A 15,837-nucleotide genomic window follows, 5' to 3' on the forward strand; every position below is an offset into this window, starting at 1 on the left:
TTGATGATAAAGCCTTGTATGAAGCCTCAGGAGCTGTTAAACCCAGAAGAAAGCGTGTCAAGCGGGAAGCAATTGTAGGACCTGCAGCTGATAAAGACATAGTTCATGAGGCTGTTGGCCTGAAACCTGCCTCCTTGGTCCCAAAAGAAATCCCAGTTATAAAGAAAAAGAATCATGTGCTGCAGGTCATTTTCTGTCTAATAGAAATGTTTTTTGGTTTATCTGATCACTTTTACAAATGTTCATGTTCTTCTATTGTTTTATTGCAGATTAAGATTGCACCAAAAGCAACTCAAAATGAACATAAAGATGATAACACAGAATCTGACGACCCAGACAAAGAGGGTTTGGGTCAGAGACCCTATGCAATGTCAAAGAACCATCTCAACCTAAAAACTTAAGCTGTTAGGTGAGGTCCTAGGATATGAGTTATATTATTCTCTAACACACCCCCTCAAGTGAAAGCCCTTTGGGCTTGAAACTTGCACAGGCCCACATTATCTTGTGCTTAATTTTTATCAAATAAATGAGGATGGTGAGATTCGAACTCGTGACCACTGGGTCATCAAGGCTCTGATACCATGTCAAGAACCATAACATGCAACTGCGGAAGAAATAGAGAGTAAAAGACTAGCTCCAAAGGAAATTTTATCACTTCCAAAGTTTAAGGTACCTGGTCTGGAAAATTTTAAGTGATTTCTGCATGGAAGATACATAATTTTCCGAATTTGTCGAGTCTAATCTATGTTCAGTTTGAACTCTTTTTTTTTTGCTTTTTTGACTGAAGGTAGCTTGTGTGAATTGCAAAGAATATATAGCCAGTTGCATAAGCTTTCTTAAATTTTGCAGAACTACACAGTAGGGAAACCTGCACCTGTGCTGTGCATAAAGAACCTGGAAAAAGAAGTGGTTTTTGATGATTTCTTCTACATATTTGGTAAGCTGGCAATCCTTGACACTTGCTGGATGCCAATTTTCAGCGATTTTGTATCAAATCGCAGAGTATAATTTCATTTGTTTAGTGACAAACATTAATATTTTAGGAAATGGTTGTTTTTTACACATGAAATTTTGGTGCTGATATTTTTGAAGCTTATTGTTTTCGTGGATTTTATTATTCATACAATTTGCCTCTTGTTACTGCAAAGATAATACCTGCTTACTATATCTTGATCACAATTTGCTGCAGGATCATTGTTTGGAAGCATTGATTCAGCAAAAGTTGGCCTCAGTATCAAGTTGATGGAGGTGAGGTCATTTTGTGGACTCTTGACTTCTGCATAAAGCTCAACATGTTTGTTTAAGTTTAAAGTTCCGAGGAGCACCAGGTCCTAGTTCATGTGATACAAATACCATGTGGGCATTAGGGTTGATGAAATTGAATTTTTTTTTTGCCTGAGCTTTGTTTTTAGATGGCAGCTTTAGATTTCAGTGTTATCTGAGATTGGATATTGCTCAGATTCTTCTTGTACTGTTGTACCTGAGGACTATGTGCTTGCATATTTCTTTGAGTTGCTGTCAAAGAAATAGAAGAAATTTGAGAAGCTTAGCTGTTGGGAGATAAAATCCTGTTTTTGTGCACGACTTTTTTTTTCGGATTCGAGTAACCCCGACTATCCCAGGCTTTTACAAGAGGTACATGCTCTGATTTAAACTCGAGACTGTATAGATCTCAAACTCTTTATCACCACACCACATCTTTGAGGACGATTTTTTTGTACATGACATATAGCATATATAATTGAAACATGTGATCTCTAGACTGATCAACATTGAATACACTATTTATCAAAAAAATAAAATGCTAGATTACATTATTTATCACTTCGGAATCGCCTCTGCTTTTAAATTTCAGGAGGGAAGAATCAGGGGCCAAGCTTTCTGAACTTGCTCATCAAGCTCTGGTATGTATCTCGTGAGAGCATCTGTTTACTATAATGCCTAAAACTCCTACGTGATTGTTGAACCCCTGTGTGAGTTCATTTCATTGTTTTTTTTTTTTTTTTTTTAAATGCTTTGCAGTGCTGGGCTGCTGAGTGCTTTTATAAAGTAAAGGGCATTTACTTGGTCTCACTTTCCCAGTTGGGAGTTTCATGTAGATGTTTGTCTGAGAAGATGGATAGGACACCGGATGAGATACTATTTATATATTTATATAATTAATAAGTGATGGAGGATAGCCCAAACTATTGAGAAATTTTTTTTTGTTTATCTTATTTGAATTTTTAGTTGAGGTTTTTTAATTAGATTTTATTTGTTGGGTTTGATTTAGTTATTGTTAGATATTTTATTTATTGGATTATAAATCTAATTATTTGTTCTAGTTAGTGTTTTAATATTTATATTCTATTTTCTAAATATTAGATAGTTTTTGATTAAAAATTGCAAAGTTGCATACTCTTCTTCAGCATTTTTTTTTTCTTTGGCTTCTTTTTAGCTTTTCTTTTTTCTTTTTCTTCTTATTATTATTTTTTTAAAATTGTTCTCACAATTAAACAGTTTTGTTTAAATTCTTGACATTCAATCTAGCTCATAAACCTTAGATTTTGCATGAAGCTTTCATCAACGGTGATAAAAAAAAAAAAGTAGCAGTATATATAAAACAAAATCAGAGCTGAAGGCAACAAAAAATGCAAGAAAAAGAGAAGACTGTAGAAAATTGTTGAGGTATTTAAGACACCATCATGATCTCGCCTGTGAAAGTAAATTCTTTCCCACGAAGAAAAGACTGAATTGCAAAAAGCATAGAAAAAACAGTGTAAATTTTCAAAGCATTTAATACAGAAACATGATGATGTCGCTTTTATAAGTTAAATATTTTCCAAGCTACAATGCTTTTAATAATATAATAATAATAACCAATAAAGACACAATCATTTGAAAGCAACGAAGAGTGCAAAAAAAAAAAAAGACTGCGGTAAATTGTTAAAGCATTTAAAGCACCATCATGAACTCGCCTGTGCTTTTCCCACTACAGATAAGAAAAAAAAGGCTCAATGGAAAAAAAAAAAAACAAAGAAAAAACAGTGTATATTTGTAAAAGCATTTAATACATTAATGTGATGCTGTCACTTTTATAAGTCAAATCATCTAGCTACAACTCTTCTTATTCAAATCAGCTAGCTACAGTTCTTCTCATAATATAATACTAACTAACATAGAAAATCGTTTTATGGAGAAAACACAGCGCTTACAAAGAAAATTATTTTGTGGGGAAAGCACAGTGCTTTCCCACGTGTTTTAGAGATATACTAGCCTTGGTACTTGCCGTGAATCCTTTTTTTTTTTGTATAAAAATATTAAAAAAACAAAAATTTAAAAAATCTGAGTTTTTTTTGCAAGGCCATACCCAATTGGGTTTGGCTGCAACGCCTGACTAAAAGTAATATTTATAATATTAATAATAAAATTAAACTTGCATGATCCAAGTTTAAGTGAGCCTGATTGTAACACCGAATCAAAAATATTGGATGTGAGTCTGGCTATAAGGTCGTGTCATAAAAATGTGATAATTAAATAGACTAATTAAAAAGAGAAAAAGAAAAAAAACCAACAGGAAGAAAAAACTAATGAAGAAAAGAAAAAGAAAAAAATTAATTGGGTTAACCCTTTTAAGCCAGGTTATTCCGTAAAACCTGGGATTCGCGTAATGAAAGTTTGATAATTAAATAGAAAAAAAAATGACGGGTTTACCCAGAATTAACTGGGTTAACCCATCAAACCAAGTTAACATGTCAAGCCCAGGATACATATCATGAAAGTATGAAAGTCTGATAATTAAATAGAAAGAAAATTAACTTTAACAAACTAAATTAAATGAAAAAAATAACTCGTCAAATCAGGTCAACCCATCAAACCCGAGATTCGTATCATGAAAATCTGATAACTAAATAAAAAAAAATAACATTAACAAACTAAATCAAACAAAAAAAATTCATTAAAAAAAATTAAAAAGAAAAAAAAGCTAATATTGTAGTAATCTATAGTGTTTTTTTTTTTTTTGAAAAAAGCTATAAAGCTAAGTTTTTAACCAGATCAATATAAAAAAAAAAACGACAAAGACAATTTTTTTTTAAAAAAAAGTCAATTTTGGGTAAAATAAATGAAAGAAAAAACATGTAAAAAAAGGGAAACAAAAGCGGAAAAAAAACACTTGGGGAAAACTACAGTGTTTTAAAGAAATAAACAAAAAAACTAAATTTTCAACTAGTTCAATAGTAAAAAAATAAAATCAACAAAAAAAATTCTGAAAAAAAAATGTAAAATTGACAATTTGAAAAAAAACAAATAAAAAAATAAAAAAAAACATGTGGGGAAAGCTAAAGCTAGATTATCATTCAAACTCAATATTGAAAAAATAAATTCGATAAATATAATTTTTTAAAAACATATATGGGAAAACACTGTAGTAAAAGAAAAACTATGTAGGGGAAACACTGTAGCAATCCATATTTAAAAAAAAAAACTACAAAGCTAAATTCTCAACCAACTTAATATATATATAAAAAAAATCTACAAAGATCATTTTGAAAAAAAGGAATAAATAAATCTTAAAAAAAAAAAACAATGTATGAAAATATTATAGCAATCCACAATGTTTTAAAGAAAAAAACTACATAGTTAAATTTTTAACCAGCTTAATATTTAAAAAAATTAGTAAAGATAATTTTGAAAAAAAAATTAAACAAAAGAAAAAAAAAGACAAAGAAGTCAATTTTGGGGAAAAAAAAAGAAAAAAAAACATGTAAAAAAAAAAAGAAACATAAGCAAAAAAAAAAAAAAAAGCTATAGTGAAAAAAAATGCTACAGGAAAAAAAAGAAAAAAGAAACAAAAAAAAACTACTACGGTGAAAGAAAAAAAAAAACCAAAACTGCTATAGTGAATTCCCCACGCGTTTTAGAGTTCTTTAATAATATATATATATATATATAAATTGTTTCTTTTAGCTTTTGTTTTACAATCCAGATTTAAATAAAAAAAAAATCCAATCAAACACCCCTTATACTCTTAACTCTAGTTATTGTTCATCTTTCTCATTCACCAGCCACCACACACACCAATTGTAACAACCAACTACAATAGCTAGTCTTCAGTCATAGCCACCACGTCGCTGACCAACGTAGACACCAACCATGCCACGTTAAGCCAAAGACTAGCCACCACACCTACTCATTGCCTAAAATAATAGTCTAACACACATCTGCTAGTCACCAAAACTAGCAAAACCGCCATATCAACCACTACCCACTACCTCAACAACAAACACCGCAACACTTCCGTAAACAACTCCCATCCAATAACCATTAGCTTTGGCAACAATAATAAGCCCAAACCAAGAGCCTCAATCACCAACCAACAAAACCCAAGCCCAATAGTAGCCACCCATCAGCCATCGTTCACCACAAAATATCAAGCCACAATAACCAATCTAATTTTTCCTAAAACACCACCAGTCAACCATAACTGCCATTCCCATCTAACCATAACCAACAACCACTTTGCCCCAATCAGTCAACCAATCATCAAATCTGCAGCCATCACAGACTCAATTCAATGCATAAACTGTATGTCTGAAGTCCAACCACAGCTAGACAGTCCTAAGCTTCCACACAGACTTTCCTTAGCCATTAGTTTCATCAAGGCAAGTCATCACGCATTTTCAATCTTAAGAGTTCGAGAGAAATGAAGAAGAAAGGAACAAGTTTTGGTTGTTCTTTACTATTGGTTGTCTTTTACTCTTCTACCAATTTCACAACTACTTTTTACTCTTAATTGTATTGCTTTTATATATATATATATATATATATATATATATATGATTTATTTAAAAAGTCAAAAGTAAAAAAAAAAAAGGTGAAAAGTGAGTTGAAAAAAAAAAAAAAAAGGAAAAATGAAAGCAATAAAAGATATTATTCGACGACAACACTTTGACACCAATGGAAGTTCATATGATCCAAATAGTCTCGTCAACATTAAGTAATGTGATCGGTAAATTACTTAACCTTTTGATTTGTTAAGTTTTACTTTTCTTGTTTTACACTCATCATTTAAAGTTTTTGTTAATATTACTTTTTGTGGCTAAAACAAATCACACCTTGTTATTTTATTTGTTAATTTTTGCTTATCAATCTCTTTCATCATTGATATCTAGCATTTAGTCCTCTTTGATAATTGCGAGTCATTGTTTGTGACATTGTGTTTGATTAGTTATTTACACTTAACGGTCTAGAAATACGCACTTAAAATTTTATTGGTGTATTTTGTTCTTGATTAATCCCTACATAAAAAAAAATGAAATTAGTTTTAATTTTGTATTGTGATTTCACTTGTAGGAATCATATGTGATCTCTATTCTATTTCTAAGTTAGTGATGCATGCATTTGCTAATAGTCATCTAGTATCCAACTTTAAGTTTACAATTATCATTGATTCGACCTTGAGTGGTATTTTTAGAACTAATCATGAACAAAACACTATAGAGTTTAAGGCAACTAGGTTGAGTGTAATTATATATGCCTTGACACAACATGAGGGAATTGAAGATTGAAGAATGACTGCTATCTTTTAGACCTGTATCAAATGTTAGGATAAAGGTTGCAAGATTATCATTGATAATGAAAGTTGTATCAATGCAGTATCTTCAACTGCTGTAATTTGTTTACTCCTAAAACTTATTCCCTATTCTAAGCCATATAATGTGTCATGTGTTGACAATAATTCCATTGCAGTCAATGAGAGATGTTTGTTTCCTATTAAATTCTTAGACTATTATAATGAAATTTGGTGTGATATGATTTTGATGGATGTATGACATATCATTTTGGGGGGGCCAGGAATATATAATTTATACGTCGCCATTTATGGTCAATCAAATTTATGTTCTTTTGCTTTTAAAGGTAGAAAGATCAAACTCATTAGATTACTTCTAAGACCTAGCAACAAGAACAAGAAAAAAAAAGCATGTGAACGAACAAGGACTTAATACAATGAGTTCAAATGAATTTAAGAATGAGATTAAGGAACAACTTATTATGTCTGGTTTAGTTATAGAAGAAATTTCAAGAAACTCTCTAATGGAACTATCTAAGGAGATAAATATAGGTAACATGATACGTTCAAACGAGTTTGAAAAGGAGATTTATAAAGAGTCAGTTGTGTCTTTTTTAGTTGTAAAAGTTTTTGGAGACTCTTTAGTAGAGTTGCCTAAAAAGGTAAGTGCAATATTAGGAGAGTTTCAAGTCAATTTTTATTCTGAGTTCTCTAATTCCTCGATCTCTATACTTGACACCTAACTTATTATAGATTTGGAGCAACCTTTCAAGCTTCCTGATTCTTCACCCTTTATGTTTGACATCGAGCATGTCATAGATTTTAGATAACCTCCTAAGCTCCCTGATGCTTTGTCCCCTATGCTTAACATCCAATATGTCATAAGTCTAGTGTAGTCAGTAGAGCTCTCTGAATCCTTACCCTTTATTCAAGATAAGGAGCATAATAAAGGTCTCGATTCATTGGGTTATATCCATTCTATTTCTATCTAGGATTCAAAAAGTGTGTTTCATTCTATACTCCCAGTCATATAAGGTTCCTGGTCACAAACTTAGGATGCCAGTGGATCTTTCTTTTTTGTCTCATCACTATAAATGTTTGATTCAATTGAGTCTTTTGCATGCAGAGTTTATAATTTGTATGTTGAGATCTACTCCCAGTCATATAAGTTTCCTAGTCACAAACCTAGGATGCCAGTGGATCTTTCTTTTTTATCTCATCACTATAAATGTCTGATTCAATTGAGTCTTTTGCATGCAGAGTTTATAATTTGCATGTTGAGATCTTAAAACATATTCTAGTAAGTAATAAATAATACAAATCTCGACATGATCTATATAAGTATCATGATGCATTTAATATTGGAGATTATTTCATGATATAGATTAGATCTTAATGATGTCTTTTGGAAACCAATCATAAATTGCAACTAGTGTTATACCATTTAAAGTGTTGTAAATAATTGAATCAAATAATTATGTCATTAAATTATCACTAAACTTTGGTATTAGCTCTACTTTTGACATGAAAAGCCTTGTTATATACAAAACAAAACAATATATCCCTAATGATCCTTTTGAAATCTTTTGACTAAATTCAGATTATATTTAGATTATCAGAGAGACATCACAACAATTTGATTATGATTTTTTGAAGTATTATTAGGGCTGCCTTGAACTACACTCGACGGGGACGAGTTTTTTCAATCCCAAGAGAGTTGGTGGGGATACTGGACCTAATATATTGTTTATGTACTCGTATGATCATAAACAATGGAGGATAACCCAAATCATTGAGAGATTGGACTTTATCTTATATTTTTGGTTTAATTTATGTGAACTTTTAGTTGAAATTTTTTAATTAGACTTTATTTGTTGAACTTAATTTAGTTATTATTAGTTATTCTCTTTATTGGGCTATACGCCCAAATGTTTGTTCTAATTAAAATTTTAGTATTTATATTCTATTTTTCTTAATTCTAGACAATTTTTAATGAATTAAATAAAAATTACAAAGTTGAAGACTTTTCCGACCCCATTCTTCTTTCTTTTAGCTTTTTCTTCTTTGCTTCTTCTTTACTTTCTTCTTTAGCTTTGAATCTTCTTGTCCCGCTTCACAAGACCACTCCTTCCTTTGCATTCTCTTCTGAAATATTCTGCCGAAGTGATCATGGAGCATTAATATTTTCTAATGTGTTTGTGGCTTGTGGTTGCAGAATCTAGTGAATGGATATGTATTCAAAGACAAACCAATGATCATACAATTTGGTCGGAATCCTCTCATGGTTCGTTGTTTAATCGATCAATCTACTTAATATTCTTATGCAAGCTAACACGGAAGGCTTAAACTTTAGATTATAAAATACTGATGTTGCAAGGATTGTTCTGTGAGCTTGAGCATTTTGAAGACTAATTCAATGTCAACTTGGGGAATCGATTCAATGATGCATGCATGATTAATATTTGCTAGTTGTACCTTCTTGACTCAGACCTCAACCAAACAAATGTGGGAATATTGTGTCTGTTATGATTCTTGTCTTCTTGCAGATACCTGCGTTCTATGGCTGTAGGAAAGGTTGACAATGTCGATTTCTCCTCACGGCGAAGATGTGCAGAGCAAGTTGCTGACGGTGAGCATCCCAAGTTGCTGCCGTTTATATAAAATGACTCGAGTAAAGAGAGTGGGGGAGGATATGGAACCATGCAGACTGCCGGTGCAACAAAGACTGCCGTTAATCTTTGTAATACAAGCGAGAAGGAAAAAAAAAAAAGGGCTTTTTGACATGCAGAATATCCACATCTGGAAGAAAGTGTCCAAGGTTCAAATTCTATCACCTTCTGATATGGAGCTTTCATATTTTGCAACATTTTGGAGTACTGGGGGATGTAGAAAGGGTGAAATGAAAAAATTAAAAAAAAAAAGATAAGAAAAAGGTTTGTAAATGAGAAAATGGACCCAACAAGAGACCTGTTCTGAATGTCACCAGACGGGGGATTCTGTCTTCTGTCGAGTCAAAATGGTGCAGTTTTCTTGTCTCTCATGAAGAGAGGAGTAGATGAAAAACTGAAAATGCATCAATAACCATTGCAGCAGCAGCCTAATTGCTGAGAAGTTGGATTCATCAACAGATCTGTTCTGCCAAAAACAAGAATGTTGAAAGCGACAGAGTGGATAGCCTTTTTTTTCTTTTTCTTTTTTTTTGTCTAAAAAAAAACTTTCAATTAATAATGTTTATAAAATATATATATTTTTATGATTTTAACAATGTTAAAAATAAAAAAAAATAGAAAAATACATCATTTCAACACCGAAAAGCATTACCAAAACATAATTTGTATTAAATGTTGAAAGCAACAAGGTGGATAGCCCCAGCAACTGGCATGATGCCAAAAAATGCCAGACCAAAGAACATAAAATGCCGCAGCACTAATGATTCTAACTATGCATCTTGCGGGAAGCAAAGGCTCCTGGAAAGCATGTTTGAGTTGACAAGACCATGCTTTCACAAACAAGACAACAGCGTTAAAAGTAAAAAACTGCCCTTTTTTTCCCCAAGCTTCAGAGAAGTTATCTTCCACAATCAAACAAGAACAAAAACCAAACCACTCTCTCTCTCTCTCTCTTCTCTCTCTCTCTCTATGAAACAGGAACCCTACAAAAATCCACCAACCAACCCTACAAATCCACTCACAATTACACACCAAGGGCTTATTAAGCCATTCAATCCTACTTTTTAACAATCAACTTAGAATTTATTCTTTTAGACTTGCTTGGCTACGCGTGTTTTTTGTAAAAAAATAATTTCTTTTATATTTTTAAATTGTTTTAATATTAAAAAATAAATTTTTAAAAATTAAAAACTATTTTAATTTATTTTTAAATAAAAATTATTTTAAAAAATAATCTTTATCACAGTATCAATCAACTGCAGGAAGCTTACTTTCACTCTTCTTCATTGCATCCCCCTTCATTCGATAGCTTTACCTACTTTTTACTCATAAATACTAGCGCCAACTCTTGTTGTCCAATTATAGGAACTCAGTTTCATGGTAGTACATTCAAAGTGGGTTTTCAATGTCATGTTTATGTCTGTTCTTTTAAAATTTGTACTTATCTAGTGGGGTTTCAGGTGATGCTATGCTTCTGTTTGATGAAATGCATGACAGAAATGTGGTTACTTCGAATGTGATGATTACTGGATTGGTCAAATGGGGCAAACTTGAATTTGCAAGTTTCCTCTATGATGAGATGCCTGAAAAGAATGTTGTTTCATGGACTGGAATTATTGATGGGTATATAAGAAGCAACATGTACAGTGAGGGTTTGTCTTTGTTTCAGAGAATGGTCTTGTGTGAGGGCATAAAACCCACTGAAATCACTATTCTTGCTATTTTACCAGCTATTTCTAATATGTGGGGGTCAAAAGTTTGCAGCTTGATCCATGGATATGCAGGAAAAGGGGGTTTAATGCATTTGATATTATTGCTAATTCGATTATAGATACTTATTCAAAATGTGGTTGTGTAGTGAGTGCATTGAGATTTTTTAAGGATATTTCGGCAGAGGAAGAATTTGGTATCATGGAAATCAATCATTTCTGGGTTTGCAATGCATGGGACGTGGAAGGAAGCGGGGGAATATTTTGAAAGGATGGAGAAAATAGGTTTGAGGCCGAATAGAGCGACATTCTTGAGTGTTTTGAATGCTTGTAGCCATGGTGGATTGTTTGATGGGGGGCTCAGGTTTTTTGACAAGATGGTGAATAAACATGGAGTGTCGCCTGATATTGAGCATTATGGATGTTTAGTGGACATGTTGGGGATCACTGGGAGATTAGAAGAGGCAGAGAACATGGCGTTAGAGATTCCTAATGAGATCGTTATTGTTGTGATTTGGATCCCTGTTGGGTGCCTGTAGCTTTTATGGTAATATTGAGATGGGTGAGAGGGTTACAAGGAAGATAATGGAGATGGAGACAGGATATGGAGGTGACTATGTGCTCATGTATAACAACTTTGCTGGTGCTGGGAGGTTTGAGGATGCTGAGAGGTTGAGAAGATTAACGAATGAGAGAAATGCCTTTAAACTACCTGGCAATAGTTTCGTCTGAATGACAAGAGAGCTAGACAGATCTCTGGAGTCTAGTCAGAATATCTGTTGGCTTACATGTATTGATGCCAAAGAAACTGCTAACAGCTCCCCAAGTGTTACAGACCAAACCCAGACCACTACAGAAAAAATCTTTTAATAGCTCTTGGCAGCCTAATTCTTGCTGTTTGATGTTTTTTCAGTGGCATCTATACAAAATGATTCCATAAAATGGAGATGACGTACATGAGCAAGTATGAAACAAGTGCCTGGTCATGAGCGGCTTGAGGTATTCCAGGAATGAGCTTTTCTTGATTAAGGATAACGTGCATGTGGAAGAACATAAATTAAAGGAATTGGGAAACAAATCTTGTGTCATGATAATTCTTACTTAGTGAGGGTTACTTCAGAAAGATATGGGAGCCATTGAATCTAGCTGAAATCAGAAAAGTGTTCACACGACAGGGCTAGTATTTGAGGATTTCGTTCTCTATAATAGAAGATACTCTTCTTTTCTTTTTTCTTTTCTTTGCAATGGCAATAATGACGTTGCTATATTCATCCTTGAGGTAAAGGTCGTATAATTCCTACCACTGTATCCAAACAGATCTCTTATGAGAAAATCATTTCCGAGTTCTACTTTCATTGCCTAGTATTGTATTAATCTTGCATCAACCTATTGCATTTGCCTATTTGACATTGAGTTATGTAGTTGCTTGTTTTCTACTAAGATTTGATCCATAACTTCTGAAGCCAGGAGTAAATGAAGAAACGGAACTAAACAGATTATATCATAATCTGACAGTTAATTGACAAGATCTTAAATCAGTATTTGGGACGAAAAAATCCAATTACTTTGCATTTATTCGCATGACTTGACTTAAATTTTATGACCAAAACATGTGTTCAGATGCCTCTGTGAAATCCCAAAGTCGACAAAGGAAAGGGCATGAGGTTGATTCAGTCAATAAATGTGAACTATATGGAAAAATTATCCATGTAAACTCTGACCTACGGAATTTTGACCTATGGACAGGACACTGCTCTGCTGCTAACTGTCTAATGCCATATCCCCAAAATGACAGCAATGCTAAAAAGTAGTAGAAGAGTGATATCTTCCCCTGGAAGAATGGATGACCTGAAAAACCAGAGAACATTTGTAAAATGTCCATTTATGGGGTTTGAAAAGAAAATTTTGATAGGAGGAATAAGTTAAAATCACTTCGAGTACTTAGTCAAGCATGAAACGAATTACTGGTTATTTGGTGTAAAGTTGTGGAAATTGTTGAGAAATAACATGCATTTTACGGACATATAATAACAACTAATCCAGAAAAGAAGCCATTCTAAAATATCAGTGGCGCTTTCCAATTTGAACTCATTATGAAATGATAAATTGGTTTATGTTTGCTTTCCAAGATATGAGTTTGACCTTGAGATTTAGGCTTCAGCAGGTGCAAATATATTATCGGATGTCTCAAATATGTGAGGTGCTCTTTTGCTGTCTTTAATATTGTTTGTCTTTTGAGGTTTTCATTGTGGATCAGAAGTGCAAACATCCTATTAAATAGCGAATAAATGAACATGAAATTGCCTGCAATACCTGAGCTTCTTCCTGGATTGCTGTACATATGCCATTACTGGAGGAAGTATGCCAAACAGGAAGCAATTTGCATAAACTCCAGCAAAATCAAGAGCTCTTGAAAAGGTTGAGCGAAAGAAGGATCCTATAAGAATGGGAACACCAAGTACAAGCATCATTACAAATTTATGGTGGAATGCATTAGACTCGGCCGTGCTTGATGGTGGTTTCACTTCTGATGCAGCAAAACACCTTGTTCCATCAAATGAAGCCCTCCCTGTATTTCCAAGATTACGCCGACCAGAAAAGGTTACGAATCCAATTCTACCAGCACTATCCCCATTAGCAAATATTTGACATTGAGTGTGAATCTGTTTTTCAGATTTAGTTTTTGTGAAGATCAACTCCAAGGTATCAAGAAGCTGTCTCGGAAAGCTAACTGCATAACCTATCAAGCTAGTTGCCAAAGCCGAAAATGCAAAGCCCTGGACAGCAGATAAAGCAGAAGGATTGACAGAGAGCAAGAGAGAGATTGGGTCATTGGAGGTGGTGGCCGTGTTAGCACCTGCAAGCCCCAAAACAATCAAATTCCATGACAAAACCATTATCAAAGGAACAGCTCCACCAATCAGCACTGCTTTTCTAGCCTCAGATACAGAATTCCCAGCAATCTTACATATAAAAGGGGTGATAACATGGAACCCCAACGTAAGTACGGTTACAGGGATAGCAGGCAAGATTGCTGAAATACTCAACGAGGTGGGAACAAGGGAGGCTAATATATTTGTTCTGGCCACAGACAAACCAATAGCTACCAGTGAAGTTATGGAGAAAAGCATTAGCAAGCATAAAAGCCTGTTAGCAGTATCAATGACCTTAAAAGGGAAGAACCCAATTACAATCCCAGCAGCAACAGGAAACAAAGCATGAGCCAACACAACATTCATCCATGGAAACCACTGTGATACTATTGAACCAATGCCTGAAACACATGCTACTAGCAAAGAAAAACTTAAGCTAGCATAAACCACCGCCACAAAAGCACCAAATTTGCTTCCTAATGCTTTTGTTGCAAGGCCAGTGAAGCTCACCTCTGCAACTCCATCTTCTTGCATAGCAGCAAAACTAAGTTCAGCAACAAGAATGATAGAGGAGATTACATAAACCCAACAAAGGATGATGGCGATTGTTGATGTAAAAGAACCAGACCTTATAGTTGCGGTTGGTAAGCCCAGCATTCCAGGCCCTACAGCAGTGCCAATAATCAAACTGACAGCACCCCAGAAATTCTTTTTACTTCCTTCTGGAGTTTCTAATACCAGAACTTCATTTTCCTTGGTAAATATACCATCGTCCGCTCTATCCTCACGAGTAGTAGTGATGGAAAGTGAAATGGTATCTTGTGGTGTGCACCTAGGAATGAGAATGTTAGGGTTTTTAGAAAATGAAGTAACTTTCCTGGGTGGGGTAATGTGGGAAATGGGGAGCCTGGAAGTGTTGTGGGGTTGAAGATTGAATCTTGAGCATGCGATTGAATTGGGTTTGGATAGGTTGTGGGAAAGATGAAACATTTTGGGATGTTAAACTTAGATTTGTGATGTGATGATGTTTGTCTTGGAATCTTCAGGGTAAGAATCTACTTCATTTTCAACCCTGAATGCTGACCGGTAGGCAACAAGTATCCATGGAAAAGAACAGTGACCTTTTCAGTCAGAATCTATCATCACTCCTGACCGCCATTCAACTGTTAGAGAGAGAGTTGTGGGAAATATTAGGGCTGAGACCTGGAGAGATGGGATATGTTTCCTGTGGTTTGTGCAGCCCACTAAACAACCGAATAGTACTCAGCACTCTGTTCTTAAAGATTGATGATGGGGCCTGGAGATGATGGAGCCCAACACTATTCTCGGTGATTGGATATTATGGATAATGGAAATTTGATGTTGCGAATTGTAATTGCTGGCTCAGTTCTAATCGAGAAGTGTTAGGAATATTTTTTTTCTTAATTTTAATTGTAATAGTCTTGAGTCATTTACGCGCATCTCAGTTAATTAATTAAATTTTTAAAGTTAATAATTATATAAATTTTTAATAATTCTGAAATTTATAATATTTAAATTAATGACTTTTTTGGAGTAAATTCAATCCATAACTAGTTAAATTCCACCCTTATCTTTATTTTGTTAATATTGGTGATTGTTTATTAAATATTTTTATTTAAAAATAATATTTATTTTTTAAAAAAATTTATTATTACCGTAAATACATCAAAACAGTACAAAAATATAAAAAAATAAATAATTTTTTAAAAAGTTTTCAACACAGTAACAAAAACGTTTTATTTTAATTTTTGTAAGATATTTTTTATTTGAAAAATATTAAAACAATATATTTTAAAAAAATTTATGATATTATAAGTTGATGTTAAAAAAATAAAAAATTATTTTTAAAAAATACTTTCCATCATATTATTAAATACAGAAAAAAAGAAGGTACTTCTCTTGGGAAAAATCAAAGTTGAAGCCTTTTCAACTCTTAAAATATTTTTCATAGATAAAATTTTATTTAAAATATTTTTATATATATTTTTCCTAGTGATTAAGGTAAATCTCTACCG

The 15,837-nt window shown here is 33.3% G+C and overlaps 1 protein-coding gene, 1 long non-coding RNA gene and 1 pseudogene across 2 annotated transcripts; 2 read left to right on the forward strand and 1 right to left on the reverse strand.

Annotated features, from left to right (window-relative positions):
- The first annotated feature begins 6 nt into the window (after positions 1-6).
- Positions 7-1,951, forward strand: LOC118056761 (uncharacterized). Its single transcript, XR_012168750.1, has 5 exons — positions 7-185; positions 270-669; positions 850-937; positions 1,190-1,635; positions 1,856-1,951. It is a non-coding gene; the product is annotated as an uncharacterized lncRNA (long non-coding RNA).
- A 5,036-nt stretch (positions 1,952-6,987) lies between these two features.
- Positions 6,988-12,283, forward strand: LOC140954265 (pentatricopeptide repeat-containing protein At1g09220, mitochondrial-like; annotated as a pseudogene).
- Positions 12,284-12,469: 186 nt separating this feature from the next.
- LOC118056763 (uncharacterized) lies at positions 12,470-15,092 on the reverse strand. The gene is made up of 2 exons (XM_035069102.2): positions 13,242-15,092; positions 12,470-12,776 (listed from the first exon to the last, which is right to left on the reverse strand). Exons 1-2 carry the CDS (start codon positions 14,789-14,791, stop codon positions 12,698-12,700), a joined length of 1,629 nt encoding a protein of 542 aa, XP_034924993.1. The 5' UTR covers positions 14,792-15,092; the 3' UTR covers positions 12,470-12,697.
- Between the last annotated feature and the right edge of the window lie 745 nt (positions 15,093-15,837).

The sequence above is a fragment of the Populus alba genome, chromosome 19 (genome assembly GCF_005239225.2).
Source record: "Populus alba chromosome 19, ASM523922v2, whole genome shotgun sequence".
Classification (NCBI taxonomy): domain Eukaryota; kingdom Viridiplantae; phylum Streptophyta; class Magnoliopsida; order Malpighiales; family Salicaceae; genus Populus; species Populus alba.